Below are 20,884 nucleotides of genomic sequence, written 5' to 3'. Positions count from 1 at the left end.
TAGGTCAAGAGCCTTTCTTCTGGATTCAATGCAGGATACATGCAACTATAACCAGCCAGGCCTACCCTAAACTTGTCTAGTGACCAATATGTAGACATAGCCATCTGGCTGAATAGATGTAATGTTAATTTCACCTATGAACTACAATTTTAAAAGTATAACCTCTGATTTCTACAACTTGAAAAATTCTTTTCCTTTTCTTAAAAAAAGTCTTTATTTTAAAGGCAGAGTTAGAGAGAAAGAGAGGGAGAGGGAAAAGGAGAGAGGGAGAGAGGGAGAGAGAGGGAGATGAGAGAGGGAGAGAGAGGGAGAGGAGAGAGGGAGAGAGATTGATCTTCCATTTACTGCTTTACTCCCCAAATGGTTGCAATGGCCAGGGCTGGACCAGGCCGAAAACAGGAACAAGGAGCCTCTTCTGGGTATCTCACGTGGGTACATGGGTCCAAGCACTTAAACTGTCTTCTGCTGCTTTCCCAGGCACATTAGCAGGGATCCAGATCAGAAATGGAGCAACCAGGACTTGAACTGGTGCCCATATGGGACACTGGCATGGCAAGTGGTGGCCTTACCAGCTATGCCAGAATGCTGGCCCAAAAAAGTCTTTTTTCTATACAAGGAGAAAATGATCCAACAATGATCTAGCCTCATTAACCTCATTAGCCCTCAGTGGACAATTTCTTTTTTCTTTTCTTTTCTTTTTTTTTTCTTTTTTCTTTTTTTCTTTTCTTTTTTTCTTTCTTTTTTTTTTTTTTTTTTGACAGAGTGGACAGTGAGAGAGAGAGAGACAGAGAGAAAGGTCTTCCTTTGCCGTTGGTTCACCCTCCAATGGCCGCCATGGCCGGCGCACCACGCTGATCCGAAGCCTGGAGCCAGGTGCCTCTCCTGGTCTCCCATGGGGTGCAGGGCCCAAGCACTTGGGCCATCCTCCACTGCACTCCCGGGCCATAGCAGAGGGCTGGTCTGGAAGAGGGGCAACCGGGACAGAATCTGGAGCCCCGACCAGGACTAGAACCCAGCGTGCCAGCACCGCAGGCGGAGGATTAGCCTATTGAGCCACGGCACCGGCCCCTTAGTGGACAATTTCTAAAGCAGGGCTCCACTGCTATTGAATACATGGGTAAACTCAAAGGGATCCATGATGAATCTCTTTGTAATTAAATGCAGAATTGCTGATGAGAATGACATTTTTCTGGGGGAATGGTTGGAGGTTCTTCTAGATCCTGACAATGTTCATGATTTAAGAGATGTTATGAGTCTAAGATCTCCCTAGTGCATAGCATAAAAATTTAATTGCCTTCATTTTGATTCAGTTCATCACTAAGATGGACATAATTTATCTTAACATTTATGGCTTTCCTGCCAAAGTACATAGAGATTATTGAGATGTGCCTTCTCAACTGGACAGTTTTCTGAACTTTATTCAACCAAGTGTAGCAAGACTATTATTTCAGAAAATCTGAGTGCCAGAATTTCTAAAAGTGTGACCAAGCTGTATCCCTAGATACTCAAGATTGACAGAACCGTTTAACCATGCACCATCCCTCAAGGGACATCTAAGCAGGCTGAAGATAAAGTCTCGACTAAACACATCAACAACAATGACATCCAGTATTTATCAGCTTCTTACCATAGCTAACCTCGTGTACTGCATCCTATCTCCTATCCTTATGACATGGAAATTATTGGTTGCATTTTATAAACAATGCAATAACAGTATAGAGAGGTTGAGAAATGTAACCAACGTCCTGTAATGGGGTCAGACTCAGGCCTGCCTGCCCCTAGCAGCGTGCTCTCAGTATCTACGCTGTGCTGCTCCCAGAGCCCTGACAGGGAGAGGCAATGCCAAATGGCAGCCCATCAGCCCCTCAAATAAAGGAGGATGAAAAAGATGGAGGATGAGAAATGAACACGGATGTGTGAGTCCCTCATAAATGTTCCCCGTCACAGCACAGACCACTTCCTGTGCTGCAGTCAATGTGATGTACTACAGGTTTTCCCTATCAGGAAGCAGAAAGGGAAGAGAAAGAATGGTTTCTGGCTGAAATGCATACACAGGAATATTTTCTTACCCTAGGTCAGTGCTTGTCAAAAATCAGTATACACAAGAAATTCACAAGCAGATTCCCAGATCCTATTGCTAGCAACTCAGATTCTGAATTGTCTAGGAATCACCATTTTTCTTCAGTATCTCCAGCAATTTTTTTTTTTGACAGGCAGAGTGGACAGTGAGAGAGAGAGAGACAAAGAGAAAGGTCTTCCCTTTGCCGTTGGTTCACCCTCCAATGGCCGCCACGGCTGGTGCGCTGTGGCCGGCGCACAGCGCTGATCCGATGGCAGGAGCCAGGTACTTATCCTGGCCTCCCATGGGGTGCAGGGCCCAAGGACTTGGGCCATCTTCCACTGCACTCCCAGGCCACAGCAGAGAGCTGGCCTGGAAGAGGGGCAACCGGGACAGAGTCTGGTGCTCCGACCGGGACTAGAACCCGGTGAGCCGCGGCGCCGGCCTGGTTTTAAAAGATTTATGTATTTATTTGAAGGTCAGAGTCGCAGAGAGAGAGAGAGAGAGAGAGAGTGCTTCCATCTACTGGTTCACTCCCCAGATGGCCACAACAGCCAGGGCTAGGTCAGAGTGAAGCCAGGAGCTTTTTCTGGTCTCCCATGGGAGTGTCAGGGGCCCAAACACTTGGGCCATCTTTTGATGTTTTTCCAGGCCATGAGCAGGGAGCTGAATCAGAAGTGGAACACCAGGACTCAAATAGGTGCTCATATGGGAGGTCAGCATCACAGGTGGTAGCTTTACCTTCTAAGCCACAATGCTGGGCCCTCCCAGGCCGTTGTAATGCCAGCAGCACCTTAGCTAAACTTTGAGAAACAAGTGCTATAAGGGCTCCCTTCTGTGCTTTCCTACAGCCTGACCCAGCTGGGGCTGTGAAGACATCTAGCAGGACACTTAGCAGGCATATCCTGGAGAGAAAAGAACTCACACAGAGAAAGGAAGTCCTTGCATAGATGCCTGAAGCATTGTTATTGTTGTGAAGTGAATATACCTAAGAAAACAAGAGAAATAGCTCCAGTCTTCAGAGGAAAGATCAAAAAGCTTTAGAATAAACTGAAGGGAGAAAAATTCCAAATTGAACCACTGAATTCCATCACATCTTTGAAGGAATTAAATAGACAAGTGAATCGATCTTCTGTTTTTACTAATGTCTGGAGAAAGCGAAGTAGACTTTTGATGTTGCATGAAGTCTTTAGAAAAAAATCCCAGCACAAGCACCCTTCCCTCCGTGGGTTATGAGATGTTGGGAAGTCCAAGTCAGAGAATCTTCAACACTGAGTCTCCCAGTGGGTGTGATTAGAAGCTGAGCCAGGTAACTCCTAGAATTTTTCACTCTAAACTTTTGTCTGTGGATTTCTTTCCCTACATCTTTTTAAGTCAGAACCAACACTTCATTTCAATATTTAATTCCATAATTTATGTTTTCTGTAAACATATCTTTGATGAGCAACGTGGTGCTGTTTTTAAAAATTTAATTGCTCTGGATGCTGTGGAGCCCTAATTAACTGAGGAAGGCTGTCAAGGAGTGGCAGCATTGTTAGCAGATCCTTTGCATTTATGCAGTGCCAGCACAGGACTCCAGACTACCTGGGTTAGGAAAACAGGTTTGATTTTTCCTAATTGCATGACAAGAAAGTTCCCTGAATACTTTGCAAAGACTAGATAAAACAAAATTTAAACAATAAACCCATAACCCAATATAAAACGAAAGCTCTTCTAGAAAAATATAGAAAGCCTATGCTTTGGCTATGATTAACAGGGTTCTCAATGCCCTGCCTCCTGCTGCCTCATACACACCTGCCCACACTGATGAGCCAATGGAAACTCGAGTGTTGTTGAGCACTTTGATAAAGAGACTCTTACCTAAAACTTCGTATAAAAGATTAGAAGCAAGCAAGCATGTCGATAAAATGCTTTATCGGACAAAACTGGCTTCTGCATTGAGAAAAGAGCCATTGCTGCTCAGCTATTTATCCTATGGAATAGGAGGTGGCCAAAGCGAGAATAAGAGCTACAGAGAAGTATTTGTCATATGCGGCAGACAGAAAGTCTGACAGTGAGGAATTCTGGAGATTGCAGTATTCACTCCTCTCACGTTAGATGAGTCAAGTCAGGCCCAGAGAAAGAAATTGATTTGCTCAAGGTCATACTGTTCTTCACCACAGAGCACAGTTTAATGTGGTTGGTTAGAAGCAATGCTTGATGTCAACAGTTAATCCCACAACCTGTGTGGAATTGCACCTTCGTCTGACCCCTGGATTTGAAGGAACTTACAATTGTCTTAACTGTTTCCACCAACTCATTAATTTTGCTGTAATACAGAACTGGCTACAGGGGATTTTTCTCCCCCCCAATATCAGTACAAAAATCATGTCCTACCCTCCAGTATTTTGATCAGTAGGGTTGGGCTACAGCTCAGGAATTGTTATCTTCTAGTGTACTAGGTGATGGTGATGCAGGCGTCTTGGCCCACAGAGACCCACTGAGGGTGCCATCACCTGCTGGGCGTAAGTGTGTTTGTTAGGAGCTCAGGTGAGCTGAGACAGAGGGCACAGAATCATCAGTTGCTGGAGCAGCCTTTAATCACTGCTATGGTATCAGCCAGAATCTTAACCACCAAGTAGGCCCATTCCCTTCTCCTGCTTGGAAGGGTGCACCTGTTGGTTGGCCCAGCCAACCCCTGACAATGGGGTCATCTCACTGTTCAGGGAGCCCTGAACAAAAGGGCTCTGGCAGGTTCACTTACCCCTGAGGTATGTGTTGGAGGGTGTATGGGGAGGGGAGCAGGCGAAAATTCCTGGTATCGTCTCACTTAGAGTGGGGGAAAGTGTTTTCAAGGTTTCGCTCTCCATTCCCAGTAAGGATGCCTCTGCCCAGACCTCAGACTAAGAACCGTGGGAATAAAGGTACTCACCCACTCTCTGGAGCTGGGGACATGACTGTGCAAAGAGCACGATGGGTCTGGGCAGGCATTGAGCCTTGGCTGCCGTCCCCTTGGAGGCTCCTGGGCTGTGCCCTGAGTCTGATGCCTTTGTAATTGTGGCCAGGCCTGGGAAACCACACATAGCCTTTCACCAGGAGGCAGCCTCCCCTGTGTTTGGGAGTGTACACTGCCTTTTTCTTGTCACCAGGGGACTTTTTAACCAGTACATTATGGGCTCTGGAGAGAGAAGGCAGCCAATTGCGCCATATTCCCCTGATGATTGTTGTACAGCCTAGTGTAACACTTGAGCCTCAAGGAGTTAACGTGGGCATCTGATGCTTGACTGGCTTGATGGAAGCAATGCAGGTCTCAAAGCCAACCAAGAATCTGATTAATAACTAACAGCAGTCCGTTTTTAAATGGTACTCGGGGCTAGTTAACACTTAGGCACATCCAATCAGCCACCAGCCACTATTTCCTGGGCACATCCCCTTGTGCCTGGCATTCCTCCAGGTGCATGGTGCATGTTAGAGAATAAGATGGTTGAAGATTTCACCCCTTGTCACGTCCACATTCTAGCATGGGAGCCGAACATCAATAATACACAAAATAAATGAGTTGCCCAATATGGTGAAATGTGATATGCACTTTGACAGAAGAAAAAGTATAGCAGGAGAAGAGGGCTCAGGCACATGTGGGGAGAGTTGAATGTTAAATAGGATGATGAAGGAAACCTTGTCATATTACAGTAAATCCAACAACTCACTGATATCCAATTTATATTGATATTGCTGCTAAAATAATCTTACCAAGATTTCTGAATTTTAGTATTCCCTTGCTTAAAAATCTTCCATGATTCCCAAAGGTTACAGAATACTTTTCCTGGTGTTCAAGGTCCTCATCACTCAGAATTGTTCACTGCCTCTTCCTGCTCCAGCAATCCAGATAATCTGGTCTCCCTCCACACTGCCCCACCTTTGTACTGTTGCTCTACTTGCCTCGTACCCTCTTCTCTATCTGCCTTTCCTGAACATTCTACTCACCCTCAGAACTCAATTCACACATTTCTTACAAGCAAAACCTTCCAGCTTTTTCAAGTCCATGGAAATGCTTCCTCCAATAACACCCAATCCACTGAGGTTTGAACACAGCATTCAACAGAGACAGTTAGAAAAGACTTAGTGGGAAGGTAGACAATGGGTTTGAAAACACAGTGTGGTGGGGGAGTAGGTCTCATGTTGTTTGTGTAATAGGGCAACAATAGTCCACAACAATTAATTGCACATTTCAGAACAACTAGAGAAGAGTTGGAAGGTTCCCAACATAAAGCAATGATAATATTTGAAGAGATAGAAATGCTAATGACCTTGATTTGGTCACTGGACATTGTATACCCATATCAAATTACAAATACTGTTCTCTATAAGCAAGTACAAACATGATACATCGATTCAAAACAAAATGCTTAATTCTTTTACTGGATTGTAAGCTTCTTCAGGACAAGAACCACCTCCTTGAATATCTCCACAGTGTTCAGTGTAGGTTTCAAGAGCAATACCATGGAGCTAAGAGTTTCTTGACACATTAACTGTGAGGGGACTGGTTCCAGATCCTCCTGTGCATACAAAAACCCATGGATGCTCAAGTCCCCTTTAAAAATGAGACAGTATTTGCATTTAACCTACATGATGCTCTTGTAAACTTCAAATCATCTCTAGATTACTTATAATACCTAAATATTGTATTGTATTGTATTGGGGAATAATGGCAAGAAAAAAATCTGTACATATCAGTACAGATGCATTTTTAAAAAGAAATTTAAAAATAAAACAAAATCAAGAATTAAAAAATATTTTCAATGTGCAATTAGTTGACTCCCCAAATGCAGAGCCCGTGGGTACCAACAGCAACTGCATAAAAAAAAAGGCAAACCATACTTAAGAGTAGATAGGCGCCGGCGCTGCGGCTCACTAGGCTAATCCTCTGCCTTGCGGCGCTGGCATACCGGGTTCTAGTTCCGGTCGGGGCGCCGGATTCTGTCCCGGTTGCCCCTCTTCCTGTCCAGCTCTCTGCTGTGGCCAGGGAGTGCAGTGGAGGATGGCCCAAGGACTTGGGCCCTGCACCCCATGGGAGACCAGGAGAAGCACCTGGCTCCTGCCACTGGATCAGCGCGGTGCGCCGGCCGCGGCGGCCATTGGAGGGTGAACCAATGGCAAAGGAAGATCTTTCTCTCTCTCTCTCTCTCACTATCCACTCTGCCTGTCAAAAAAAAAAAAAAAAAAAAAAAAAAAGAGTAGATAGGCAACATAGGTCCTCAAAATCTGATTCTTTCTAAGAAGAAAGTTCAGGCCTTATCTGTGGGTTCACAATGATAAAATGCTGAGACTATTAATCGGCAACATAAGACTGGAAGGCACAAAGGAAGTACTGTCATTTAAAATTTTTGTTCCTGTTAAATGTAAGAAATCAGAAAGCTGGGACAAGATTTTATGCTACGATAGTGCTGAAGTCTTCATTTTAATCACAGTTAAGAGCTTAACTTTTGTGTTAGGGAGAGAAGTCTTGGGTACTGCATTTTGAGTTTTGAATGAAAAGACATTCTGATAGTAACTGACACTAGAATAATTTAAGCACAGTTGCAAAAGGCTCTTCACGGTGCCTGATTGGAAGTGCTGCTTTTTAGCCAACTTTCATTTTGTTCTTGAAAGATACTTTGGGTCTCTTCCCTTCCAGCCCAAATCTCACCTGGCGAGACATGCAGCACCTGGTTGTCTGGACCTCTGAGTATGACCCATTAGCCAATAATCCGGGCTGGAAAAAGAATGGGGCAGGCCTGATGGTGAACAGTCGATTTGGATTCGGCTTGCTGAATGCCAAAGCTCTGGTGGATCTGGCCGACCCCAGGACCTGGAGGAGCGTGCCAGAGAAGAAGGAGTGTGTGGTAAAGGACAACGACTTTGAGCCCAGGTACGTGTCTCCAGGCGTCTTCCACAAATGTGTGCCCATGGCCCAACGTCATGACGATGTGTGTCATTCTTCCCGATGTTTTGTCTCACCTTCTCCGAAGTCAAGGGCTATTTCACCTTCTCCGAAGTCAAGGGCTATTTGCCAGTGTTTTCTGGGGGTCCCCCAGAGGCTCACTGAGAAAACAAAGATTGCTAAATCATCTGAGCCTAGGAGCGTCCTTCAAAAATTAATGGAAAATGGAATTAAAGCTAAGTTTATTTTAATGCAAAACAAAACCCCAAGTCCATGCAAAGTCTTTTCCTTAATCTTCATTCTCCATGAATTTCTCAGAGGTCTCTCATATTTTTTATTTTCCTCTTGCAGTCCACCTAGCCCAAGAAAATCTAAGCTGCACCCTTGTTTTCTATACCAAAACAAAATGAAACGAAACACCGTCAAATTATGCCCAGTCAACCATCATTCTGAGATTCATTGTAAATTCAGGGATGCTAAACTATTTTTCAAAACGCCACTTAGGATTGATGAAATTCAGGACTTGCCAACCAGATTCCCCAGTCCACCGCCAAAACAGCCTCACTTCATGCTGCAGAGCTATGTGCTTGCCAGCCTTCCCTCCACAAAGGAGGCTTTGTCACACAGCTTTTGCAGAAACCACCTCTGCTACTCCACGTCAGCCCTCCACGCAGAGTCTGCTTGCTCTGAGTGTTTTGTTATCTTCAAGGCAGTTATGATAACATTGAAGACTCAGCACATGAAGTACCCACATTAGGAGGATTAGGGGTATGCCTTAGGAAAGCCTTACAGATGAAAGTTTTTCTTTGGCAGGTCTCTTTTTTGATGGGTCCAAGACAAACCTGCCCGAACACCATTCCATAGCAGACAGCATTGTATTTAAGTGCTGGTTTCGAATGCACTAACATTGATGTATAGCTAACCTAGCACTGGGTTCTCTTCATAACAGAGAGTGGCAACATCTAATCCAGACTGCTGTGTAGCACCCGTGCAGGATATTGCAAGTATAAAAGAAATGCACTTTTTTCAATAGTGATCCTTTAATGTATCTAGAGCCCTGAAAGCTAACGGAGAAGTTATCATTGAAATCCCGACGAGAGCTTGTGAAGGCCAAGAGAACGCCATCGAGTCCCTGGAGCACGTGCAGTTTGAAGCAACAATTGAATATTCCCGCAGAGGGGACCTGCACGTCACACTGACTTCTGCTGCTGGTAACGTTTCCAAAAATTCTTCTCAGCCATCGGCGCCAAGTGTCAAGCATCAATCGAGCGATTTCACATCAGTGATTGTTTTTTTCATAGCGCTAAAGTTTCCTAATATTTTCAAGTCTAACCACCCATGCTTGTTTTTCTTGGTGTGAAATCTGCCTCCCTGCTGGCCTTTCCCCCTAGCCCTTGGATGAGCAGAGAAAGAAGCCTATTAAGAAAATTAGCCAATTAGTGAACCTTGAGGAAGGTTTTCAGACTGTGTTCCCTGGCCCGGACTACTGATCTATCATTCCGTTCTCTTATGTAATGCATTAGTCAAAGTTACGCTGATCATTAATGAAGCTTGCAGATATAGCTGAAACATCCGGAGGCTCGACTGAAACACTGGACTCCTGATCCATGAAAGGAGCTGGAAGAGTCTGGCAGTATTTCCGTGGTGATAGGAGTAAGGCCACGGGATACGGGGTGTGCTCTTTTCTGAGAGGAGATAGTGGAGAGGAAAGGGCTTGTGATTCATCAAGTGGAATCCAGCGGGAGGACACGTGTCACTACTCTTCTGTGTTCCACTGGGACTCCACTGACTGACTCAGTTTCCCTGGGGATGGATAAGGAGAGGTGAGCTGTCTCTAGTGGAGTAGACTCCGTTAATTTTGGAGCTACACCCTCTTGAGGTCTTGGAATTCACCTGAAATATCAGTGGGATGCTTTTTATTTTTTCCATCATGGATCTACAGTTCATTTAGCCCCTTTACCTAGAAAGAAATGCTGTTTATTTATCTGTAGAGAGCCTGAACTTGAAAATTTAGAATTACTCTTCTTACTAGTTTTTATATGACAAGAGATTAGAAAACTGTGCATCTAATAATAAATTAATTCATTGATTAATGATTCTTAATGATAAATACTAAATTAATTTTTATGTCTACATTATAGACTCAGACACCTGTTACATTTTCAAGATTTCTTTTTACATTTCAAAATTATATTTCTGCTAAATATATTTTGGTTCTCTGGCTCTCTTCTTTAATCAAATTTGTAAATTTATTTCTCTAAGTACTCCTTATTCAAATAAACCTTAGCCAACATGATAATTCATTTTTTTACAATATTTAATAAGAACTTACTCTATGGCAGGTAATTTGGTAAGTACGCTGGACAAAATCATCATTATTTTCGCATGAATGCCTGTATCCTGGCATTATACTAAAAGGGAAAATTAGGAGGACAGGTCTCTCCCAGCTCTCATGCATAGTCCCCAGCTGCAGGAGTGCGTCCTACTTGCAGAGCTGTTCGGACATCCACTAACTTGTGTTTATTGCATGAAAACAGGAACCAGCACGGTACTGCTGGCTGAGCGAGAGCGGGATACATCTCCTAATGGCTTTAAGAACTGGGACTTCATGTCTGTTCACACCTGGGGAGAGAACCCCACAGGCACGTGGACTCTGCGAATTGCAGACATGGTACGTAGAAGCAAGGAGATGAAGACCAACAAGCTCACTTTTAAGGCTGATATCATCATCATTAGTACCCTGAACTTAACCACCATTAGTAGGAGTGAGCAAAATGTGTAGTGAGTGGGTGGAGCCCTGCCCACATGATTACGTGAGAGCATTTCAAAAAGTTTGTGAAAAAATGGGATTGATAGACAAACTTACTTTGGTGCAGGAGAAAAAAATTGAGGGAATCGTATATAAAAATTTCATGGAAAATGCATATTTTGAAAAAAACTGCATAGATTTCAACATTTTTTTCTGCACCAAAATGAAGTTATCTTTTTGTTTCAATTCCCAAGAACTTTTTGAAGTATCCTAGAAGTACAGTCATTGAGAAAGAAGATTAGGCCCTAAGACAACAGGAAAGAAAAGATACAGGCAGGCTAGAGGACCAATCAGGAGGCCCCACGTCTGAATACAGCCTACCACATACCTCATTCATAAATATGAACCAATCAGATTCCCAAAGGTAGCCAACTGCTCAGGCCAGCTTTGCTGTGATCCTCTGCGAGTCATGTGAAAGCTCTCCTAAGTTATTGTGAAGTTACTATTTAGAAATATCATCATGGGGCCAGCACTGTAGCTCAGTGAGCTCCCTGCTGCTCTGCTTCCAATCCAGCTCCCTGCTAATGCACCTAGGAAAGCAGTAGAAGATGGGTCAAGTACTCTGGCCCCTGCCACCCATGTGGGAGACCTGGATGCGGTTCTAGGCTTCTGACTTCAGCCTGGCCCAGCCCTAGCTGTTGCAGCCATTTGGGGAGTGAATCAGCAGATGGAAGATCCCCACCCTCCATCCTTCTGCTTCTTCCTTCCAAATAAATAAAAATAAGTCTTTAAAAAATAGTTTCACATTAGGCATGATATCTTATGTAATATGACTTTCTGTCCCTGCTGCCACCCCCACCCCTGTTTCGGTCATTAACAAATTGAAAAGCATTTTTCATTTCCCTTTCAGTCTGCTTGCCCTCTTTGACACTTCTCTGTAATTTAAAATGTTTATTTTATTTAAAAGCCAAAGAGATCAGCATAGCCCTGACTGTTAATGAACAACTTAATACATTATCCCTCTTAGTAGTTTTTTTGTCTGTTCTACTTAATATGACTGATTCAATTCTGTAATTAATACACAGTTATTCTTAAGTGTTGAAATTTAACTGAAATGTGATCCCTGTTAAACATAAGAGTAGGAATAAGAGAGGGAAGAGATATATAATTTGGGACATGCTCAAGCTGACTTGCCCCAAATGGTAGAGTTAGAAACATACCAGGGGACTCCAATTTAATCCCATCAAGGTGGCATGTACCAATGCCATCTCACTAGTCCAAGTGATCAATTTCAGTTCGCAATTGATCATAATGAAAGGACTAAGAGTCAAAGGGAGCACATAAGCAAGTCTAGTACCTGCTAACACTAACCGATAGAATAAATAAAGGGGAGAGTGATCCAACATGGGAAGTGAGATACTCAGCAGACTCATAGAATGGCAGATGCCCTAAATAGCACTCTGGCCTCAGAATCAGCCCTAAAGGCATTCAGATCTGGCTGAAAAGCCCATGAGAGTATTTCAGGCATGGAAAGCCAAGACACTCTGGCAAAAGATCTCTGTGAGTGAGATCTCAGTGGAAAGAACAGGTCTTCAAAGAAGGAGGTACCTTTCTCTGAAGGGAGGAGAGAACCTCCACTTTGACTATGACCTTGTCTAAACAAGATAAGAGTCGGAGAACTCAAGGGGCTTCCATAGCCTTGGAAACTCATGACTGGAGCATAGGGAGATTACTGATGCCATAGACAGGAGTGTCAATTGGTAAAGTCAACAACAGGAGTCACTGTGCACTTACTCCTCATGTAGGATCTCTGTCCTTAATGTGCTGTGCATTGAGATTTAATGTTATAATGAGTACTCAAATAATATATTTCACTTTGTGTTTCTATGGGGGTGCAAACTGTTGAAATCTTTACTTAATGCATACTAAACTGATCCTCTGTAAAAAAAAAAAAAAAAGAAAAGAAAAGAAAAGAAACTATCAACTCCCAACTTGACTCTCACTGGGATTAAACATGACAATAGGTCTGATCTGATTTCATCATCATTAAAAAAAATCATCTATTATTTTTCACTTTATGTTTCTGTGTGGGAGCAAACTGTTGAAATCCTTACTTAATGTATACTAAGCTGATCTTCTGTATATTAAGATAATCGAAAATGAATCTTGATGTGAATGGAAGGGGAGAGGGAGTGGGAAAGGGGAGGGATGTGGGTGGGACGGTATGGGGGGGAAGCCATAGTAATCCATTATTCGTACTTTGGAAACGTATATTCATTAAATAAAAGTTAAAAAAAAAAAAAAAAGAAGGTAAAAAAAAAAAAAAAAGACTAAAGGAAAAATTGGAAATTCAAGAGGGAGAAAGATTAAGAAAGAATACCAGAGAGGAAAAAGGAAAAAGAGTGACTGAGTTCCCAGGTTCCTCCTTGGCTGGAATGCCCATCGTTCATTCATTCATTCCACAAATATTTTTTGAGTACCCACTATTTCTAAGATACTACACACTAGGGATAAAATAGTGAACATGAAAAACACAGAAAAAATTTCTGTCCTCATGGATCTTATGTGACAGCAGGGAAAGATAGGCAATAAAGTAACAATAAAAATATGTTGTATATTAGATTGCTATAAATGCTATGGAAAAAAATAAAACAGGATATGGAGAAAAAAAAAAAAAGCCAAAGAGAGAGAGAGAGAGAGAGAGATATCTCCCATCTACTGGCTTATTCCACAAATGCCTGCAACACACTGTGGCTGGACCAGTCTGGATTCAGGAGCTGGGAATACCCTCCAGTCTCTATGTGGGTGGCAGGGACCCAAGAACATGGGCCATCCCCTGCTGCCTCCCAGGGTCTACATTCATGGGAAGCCGGAATCAGGAGCAGAGCTGAGACAGAACCCAGACCCAGGATGAAGCAGGATGTGGGTGTCCCAAGCGGTGTCTTCACTGCTGTGCCGCACATCTGCTCCCATTCTCTGTAACCTTAGTGTACAGTTACAAAATGGCAGGGCAGAACAACAGTGTCCAACCACAAAGCCAAACAGAGATTTATTTTGGCACCATTTCTCCGTCATTCTCTCTAGGCAAGAGTATAAATGAATGGTGTGTCAGCTCTGAGCTCACCTGAAAGGGGAGCTCATTAAGTATTATGATTTCCGTGCCTGCATATTTCCTTAAAAATGAATTTTTTTTTTGACAGGGAGAGTTAGACAGTGAGAGAGAGAGAGACAGAGAGAAAGGTCTTCCTTCTGTTGGTTCACCCCTCAAATGGTGGCTATGGCCGGCGTGTTATGCCAATCAGAAGCCAGGAGCCAGGTGCTTCCTCCTGGTCTCCCATGCAGGTGCAGGGCCCATGCACTTGGGCCATCCTCCACTGCACTCCCTGGCCACAGCAGAGAGCTGTACTGGAAGAGGAGCAACCGGGACTAGAACCCAGGGTGCCAGCGCCGCAAAATTCCTGAAGATGTCAGTGAAATTCATACAAATGCTGTCGTCATTTTTACTTGTTTTTCTCTTAGAATAACCTTCTCCTGAACACTGCTAAAGTGATTTAGAACTAGGACGTTGTAAAAAGTCCTGCTTAGGTAGGGAAAGTAAGAAAATGTTCTTGAACTTGGCCTCTACTTTAATTCAATTGTACCATCAGCAAACTGCCGGAATGGAACGATTTTACATCAAATCTGCAAAATCTGACTCTACAGTTTTAGATCTCTTTTATGACCATTTTAGATTTCAGCGCATTATTTATGACATAATTATTGAGTCTAAAAATGATTACTCTTCCCATAAATATATAATTTTGAAGAGCTGATTGATGATGAAGGCTGTTCACAATCCCACTACATGGAGGCTGATTTTTTTCCCAGCATAATGTTCCCATAAATTGGTAACTGGGAAATGGGAGGTATGGTCCACTTTTCAGGAATACTTACAATATAGAAAATAAGATTTATAGGGAGAGTTCTGCTTTTTAAACTACATGCTTCATCATGAAGCAGCAAGTCTTTGAATTGTTAGACCTACATAAGCTGTCATTTTTATAGTGTGAATGAATCCAGGGATTTTATTTTTAACCTAGAGCTCTGCACATGGAATATAGACTCTTAAAATTAGATTTTTGGGTCTGGCACTGTGGTACAACAGGTTGAGCCTCTGCTTGAGATGTTGGCATCCCTTATTGGAGTGCCAGTTCATGTCCTGCCTACTCCTTTTTTGCTGATACATCTGGGAAGGCAGAGGATGGTGGCCCAAGTACTTGCATCCTTGCCACCCATGTGGGAGACCTGGATGGAATTCTGAGCTCCTGGTTTCAGCTTGGCCTAATCCCCACCTGTTGCTGGTATTTAAGGAGTGAACCAGCAGCTGGAAGATCTCTCTCTCTCTCTCTCTCTCTCTCTCTCTCTCTCTCTTTCATTGCCTCTCCTTCTCTGTCACTCTGCCTTTCAAACAAATCTTTGAAACATTAGATTTTCACTAGCAAGTCCTCCTTAGCTGTTTTGAATGAGTGTACTTTGTATTTTTCAAACAGACACTAAGACACATGTGTGCTTATTCCCCAGTCCGGGAGGATGCAGAATGAAGGACGAATTGTGAACTGGAAGCTGATTCTGCACGGGACCTCTTCCCAGCCCGAGCACATGAAACAGCCCCGCGTCTACACGTCTTACAACACGGTCCAGAATGACAGGAGAGGGGTGGAGAGGATGGCGGATGCTCGCGAGGTCTGTGTGGCTCACTTCTTGGCATGCGCTCTGGGGGACTGCAGGGGACAATGTGGCGTGTGAGGCTGTGCCTCGTGCCCGGGCAGAGCATGAGGAAGACACAGCTGGGGAAGAAAGGGGATGGGCATGGGAAACTGAGCCCCCTGCCCCACCTCCACCACTAGATAAAACCTGATGGTTGTCATTTGCTCTTTTGTCCAGAATTTGTAAATTAAAATTGACGAATGCAAAATGGTTAACTTCCCTAACATGAATTTTCTCCATTTATGACAGCCAATCGCAAAGAAAGCAGTCTTTAGTCAGGATCACAACCACCTAACACTTGTACTGCACTGAGTTTTGAAGCATTGCTCACAGCGCTGCTGTCATCCCTACAACCTGGGAAGGACAGACATCAGTGTGTCCATTTTGCAGAGGGAAACCCAAGGCTCAGGTGGCCCAATCGTGTAGGCTGCTCTTTAATGATCTCAGTTTGGAAATGGGCTTGATTGGCAACAACAAGGCAGAGACAGAACCACAGGTGCTCTTGGCAAGTTTCAGAGGGCAGTTGCAGCGAGGCGTTGCTGGGCCTGGTCTCAGCCTCCCGGGGCTGCTGGCTTCTCTCCCAGCAGGTGGTGGGCACAGACCATGGCCTCTTCATCCTCAGTGTCCTGCACACAGCCTCCAGCGTGGTGGGCAGCTGTCTAGAATTTCCCCCATTGACCTGCCCTCAGTAGATGCGGCTTTGCACTGGTTGTTTGGGAAGATGCTGTATTTACTCAGGAGACAGCAACTAGCAGGGTGAAGGCCCCAACTTGGAACCTGACCCCTTTGTATGCTGCAAGGCAACTTCCCGTTAGGCCCTGAGTCCCAGGGGCCTCTTCTGCACAGTCCCAGAAGCAGATTAAGCTTGTGTTTCTTCCTCTGAGATTCTTATATGAATATGTGTATGTGCATGTGTGTGTGTCTGTGTGTGTTTGTGTGTGTATAAACTGGGCTCTTCAGTCACTAAAATATTGAAATATAGTCAGCCACACCTGTCTGCACATGCCACATCTGCAGAGTTACCAAACTGTGGTTCAAAAATATTTAAAAAAAAATTGCATCTGCCCTGAACATACTTAGAGTAAGGCAGTATCACAACTATTTGTGGAGCATTTACATTGTATTGGGCATTCTAAGTAGTCTAAAGATGATTTAAAGTGTCTGGGAGGATGCATGTCAGTTGTATGTAGAAACTGTGCCATTGTATGTAAGGTATTTGAGGAGTGAACCAGCACTTTTTCTGATCTCTCTAGTTCCTTCCTAGCTGGCCCACTTCAGTCTCTCCCCCGGCCCTTCCCCCTGCACAATGTAGAACAGGACGGCCCCTGCTGAGCAGGTGGCTTCCAAAAGACTGTGCCTATGCTACAGCAATTGCTTTGTGCCTTCCCAATGAGGAGTTAAGTGTTTAGCATCATCTTCCCCAAATGGCAGTCTAGCACATGAAGGAAACGAACACGTACTGAGCATGGACCCATGGTAGCACAGCCTTCACCACCACTGCAAACGGAGATAACTCATCCCTGGTTTACAAGCAGAGTTCAGGGAGATCAAAAAGGTTGCCAAGGGTACCTCAGTATGAAAACCTGAGGGTTGGCCCCGAGTCGGTGTGCGTCCTCCAAGCCTATATTATCCCTGTCCCCACGTTGCTTCCCAAAGGACAGGTGCAGGCCTGTACTAGGGCTGACTATGGCTTTCTGGATGCGAATAACAAGTCTTCTTCCCCTTGTTGGTGGTGTTCTGTGTTTCAGGAGCAGCCCACCCAGGAGAACCCTAAGGCCAAGTCCCTGGTGTCCAACAGCCCCAGCAACATCAGTGTGGGAGGCAGAAAGAATGAAGTGGCCGAGGGAGCCCCTTCCCAGGCCATGTTGCGACTCCTACAGAGCGCTTTCAGCAAAAACTTGCCTCCAAAGCCATCGCCAAAGAAATCCCCAAGTGCAAAGCTTGACATTCCTTACGAGAATTTCTACGAAGCCCTGGAGAAGCTGAACAAGCCTTCCCAGCTGCAAGACTCTGAGGACAGTCTCTATAACGACTATGTTGATGTGTTCTACAACACAAAACCTTACAAGCACAGAGATGACCGGCTGCTGCAGGCCCTGGTGGACATTCTGAACGAGGACAATTGACTTCAGTGTGTGGCCCCCAGGTGGAAATATTCACACACCTTCCTTCTCCTTCTATTTTGCCAGTGTCTAAAGTGATTGTTTTGTCATTGATTCCTATGCTTACAGCATTTCTTATCTTTTTCTCCCCAAAACTGTATGTGTGAAGGGGATAAGCTCAAATAGGAAATCCAACCTCCAGAATCGATCATAGCTCTTTCAGAACATGTCTTCCCTGCCTGCACAAGGGATGTGCTTTCTTCTCTATGGGCCACAGATGACACAGGGTCCTCACTGCACATGGGAATGCCTCCATGAGCCCATTTCATTTCTCCAAAGAAAAGGCAAGTCTGGGCTTTTTAATTGGTTGCAAATAATTAATTTGTGAAAGTCATCTGCAAAGAATGGGTGAGGGGGAAACCTGCTGTGTAGCTTGTTCCTGTCTTTCCCTGTGGGTCTTTGAATTTGGAAAGCTTCTAGTGAATGAGTTCACAGTTAGACTCACCCCAGGCCTTTCAATTCCCAAACACTACATATTCTGGGAGTGGCAATCTGGTCATCTAGGGTGAAAGCTGGGCTATTTAAATCTAGAAACAAACCTTAAAACCTGCATTATCAGGATACAGTGGTTCTCGAATGTTCTTTGCTTGGTGTGCCACATGGAGGCCCCTGCTGTGTGCTCTGGGCTTCCTCTATTTCTCCGTCTCCTGCAGGTTTTCTGTACCTAGCTCCTTTGTCAGCCACAAATTCAATATTGAGAGGACTCTTCTAAATCACTCTCCCCCAAACAAACTTACACTTGGGACTTGGCAAATTCCTAGCCATAAATTTTTACAGCCAGAATAAACCACTGGTAACCTGGAAAATCAGTGTACTCACAATTCTTCCACCACCAATGAGAGTTTTGATTTTTTCTGAGTTGCGGTCATCAGAACAGGTTGTTCTGGGTCTTTGATATGCAGATGCTCACCAAACCACTTCCAGGCGTCAGATCCCAAGACATAAAGTAGCAGCCCAAAGACCTCATTTCCCCCTCAGGTAGACTGTGTTTAGTGTATTGAATGTTTGAATATGTGACTATTGAAAATATGAAATTTTACATAAAACCTGGTTCTCAGATCCAGCAGTTGTCTGGAGCTGCATAGCTGCTGGTTAGACTTGAGTTTCATGTCCCCCAGGGTACCCTGCTCTGTGCTACTCACAGTATCTTACCCGTTGCTGGCCAGTGTCCAGTAGGCATTGGATTTTGCCCACTTCTGCATTAAACAAATGCATACAAAGTGTAAATGCATTAGGATAAAACCACGCTGGGCTTCTTTTAGGCTGGCTCTGTCAATAATAGTTATGAGTTTGTTATAACCTAGTTAATTTAGTTGTATTTATAGGCAGGAGAAAGAGTATTTCATACTCTGAAAGTACATCTGCAATCTAGTTTGATGTATTCATCTCATCTCACCTCACCTGACACTCACTTGCACTAAGTGTTAACGGCCAACCTCCTGGCTTCCCTCTCCCAATGTGCTCACGAGTCTCCAGTGGTCTACAGCACTGGCCTTCTCCCACTGAGTTGCCGTTTGCAATTCTTCCACCACCTTTGAACTTCTTAAGGCCACTGGTGGCATAGAATTAGTTCACGGAGAGAACTCCAGACTCAACTTTAGAGTCTGTTGCTCCCTCTGGCTTGAAGTATTTCTGGTAAGACAAATTTCCACCCCGTCTTGTACCATTTCTACAATTTGTGCAGAACTAGGCTTTCCAGAGCAAAACCCGTGACACTGAAAGGATTTTCTGCTAAAAGACTTGCAGCATCACTTTGTCCTTGGAGATGTTATGTGTTTGATATGAAGAGCTGGTTAGAAATTTGACTATTGCAACACATCAAAGAGTATTAAAACTGAAAAGAAATAGAGTCATTAACTTTCCTTTAAGAAATTAAAACTAAGGCCCACAAAGGCCAACAAGTGATCTGGAAGAGTTGGAATTAAAACTCATCCTTTTCCCATTCCTAATATAGTGCTAAATGTGTGATGCTCTCTTTATTGTTCTTCCTAATGGCATCTTTTCCCAGTTAAAATCCCAACCATCTCATTGGGTTGCAGCCAAAGGTTCACACTTTGAGAAGCTTTAATATTCCAATAAAATCATGGTTGAATGTTTCCAGCCTGGTGTATATTGTCCAGACATAAGATATTTTTGTCAGTCTTTCTTAGTGCCTGTGTGGATTTTTGTGAAAATGTAAAAGGAAACTTATTTAATATTTCCCTTGGAATTTTAAACTATATTTTCTTTACAGGTATTTATAATGTACCAAGGCTTTTGTCAAACAGAATTTTAAAAGGCATAATAAATTATATAATGGAACCAAAAGTTTTCCTGAGAATAAGAAAGTTTCATCCAATAAAATATTTTTGAAAGGCATGTTCCTCTGTCAATAAGAAAGTGTAATATGTATGTGTTGTGGTATTAAAAGTGACATTTGTCTAGTAGCCTAATACAATGTATAGCTGAGTTTAACATGTGGTCTTAGCATTCTTACAGGAACCCCCACATTATACACTTGATGTATTAACCAGAATATGTAAAATATGCTTATAAATCAGAAGAATAAATGATCTCACTAAGTCAAAAAAGAAAAAAAAGCTCATGTTTTCACCAAAAGCAGGATGTCCTTCTTTGACTGTGCATCCCTAATGGGCCATGAAAATGCAGAGTGGACAGTTTCCAGTAAGGAGCTCATTCTTTCTAGGAAAACAGGCTTTCCAGGAGGCATCTTGAAGAGTCAACTTGAACAAGGTTCTGTTTCCTTTCCCCGTATGGCTTAGGACTTCACATGCTTGATAACACCTAACATTGCGTTGACTGAGCCTTGATTGAAACGTTGAGGAAAAATGGCGCAGCTACAGGGACTTACTGCTTGGCAGAGAAAGGATCTGTAAGAGCTCACTGGGTGTGACTTAGGTGACAGGCCAGAGCTCAGCGGCCATGCACTGCACCCTCTCTGGAGATCCTTGTCAGAAGTCTGGGTTCTGAGCCGTGACCTCCTATTAAACCTTCCCTCTCCTGCTTCAAACTTTGATGCCTGGGATTTCCCACCTCCCTTTCAGAATCTCACCTTCCTGCCCAGGGCAGCTGGGTTCTTCCCAGATTCCAGGCCTGTCTCCTCCGTCTCACTCATTCGTGTACACTGGATACTCTCTCAGGAATTCCAGAAGGACTTCTCTGGTGGGCTGTTGTGCTCTCTATACAGAAACCTTCAGAGTGTTCCCATGAGGGTGGATTGAAGACACATCAGTTTTCTTTTTAAAATTAGTTACATATTTAAGGTCCAC

The 20,884-nt window shown here is 43.7% G+C and overlaps 1 protein-coding gene across 1 annotated transcript in view; it reads left to right on the top strand.

The window, feature by feature from the left end:
* PCSK1 (proprotein convertase subtilisin/kexin type 1) overlaps nt 1-20,194 on the top strand; it is a 47,249-nt gene extending 27,055 nt beyond the window's left edge. Inside the window, exons 10-14 of the mRNA XM_051853986.2 lie at nt 7,713-7,946; nt 9,012-9,169; nt 10,496-10,629; nt 15,268-15,429; nt 17,202-20,194. Of these exons, the coding sequence (XP_051709946.1) occupies nt 7,713-7,946; nt 9,012-9,169; nt 10,496-10,629; nt 15,268-15,429; nt 17,202-17,579 (1,066 nt within the window). The 3' untranslated portion in view covers nt 17,580-20,194. The remainder of the gene's footprint in view (nt 1-7,712; nt 7,947-9,011; nt 9,170-10,495; nt 10,630-15,267; nt 15,430-17,201) is intronic.
* The last annotated feature ends 690 nt before the right edge of the window (nt 20,195-20,884 follow it).

Source organism: Oryctolagus cuniculus, chromosome 14, assembly GCF_964237555.1.
Source record: "Oryctolagus cuniculus chromosome 14, mOryCun1.1, whole genome shotgun sequence".
Taxonomy (NCBI): domain Eukaryota; kingdom Metazoa; phylum Chordata; class Mammalia; order Lagomorpha; family Leporidae; genus Oryctolagus; species Oryctolagus cuniculus.
This window is presented reverse-complemented; position numbering and strand designations above follow the sequence as displayed.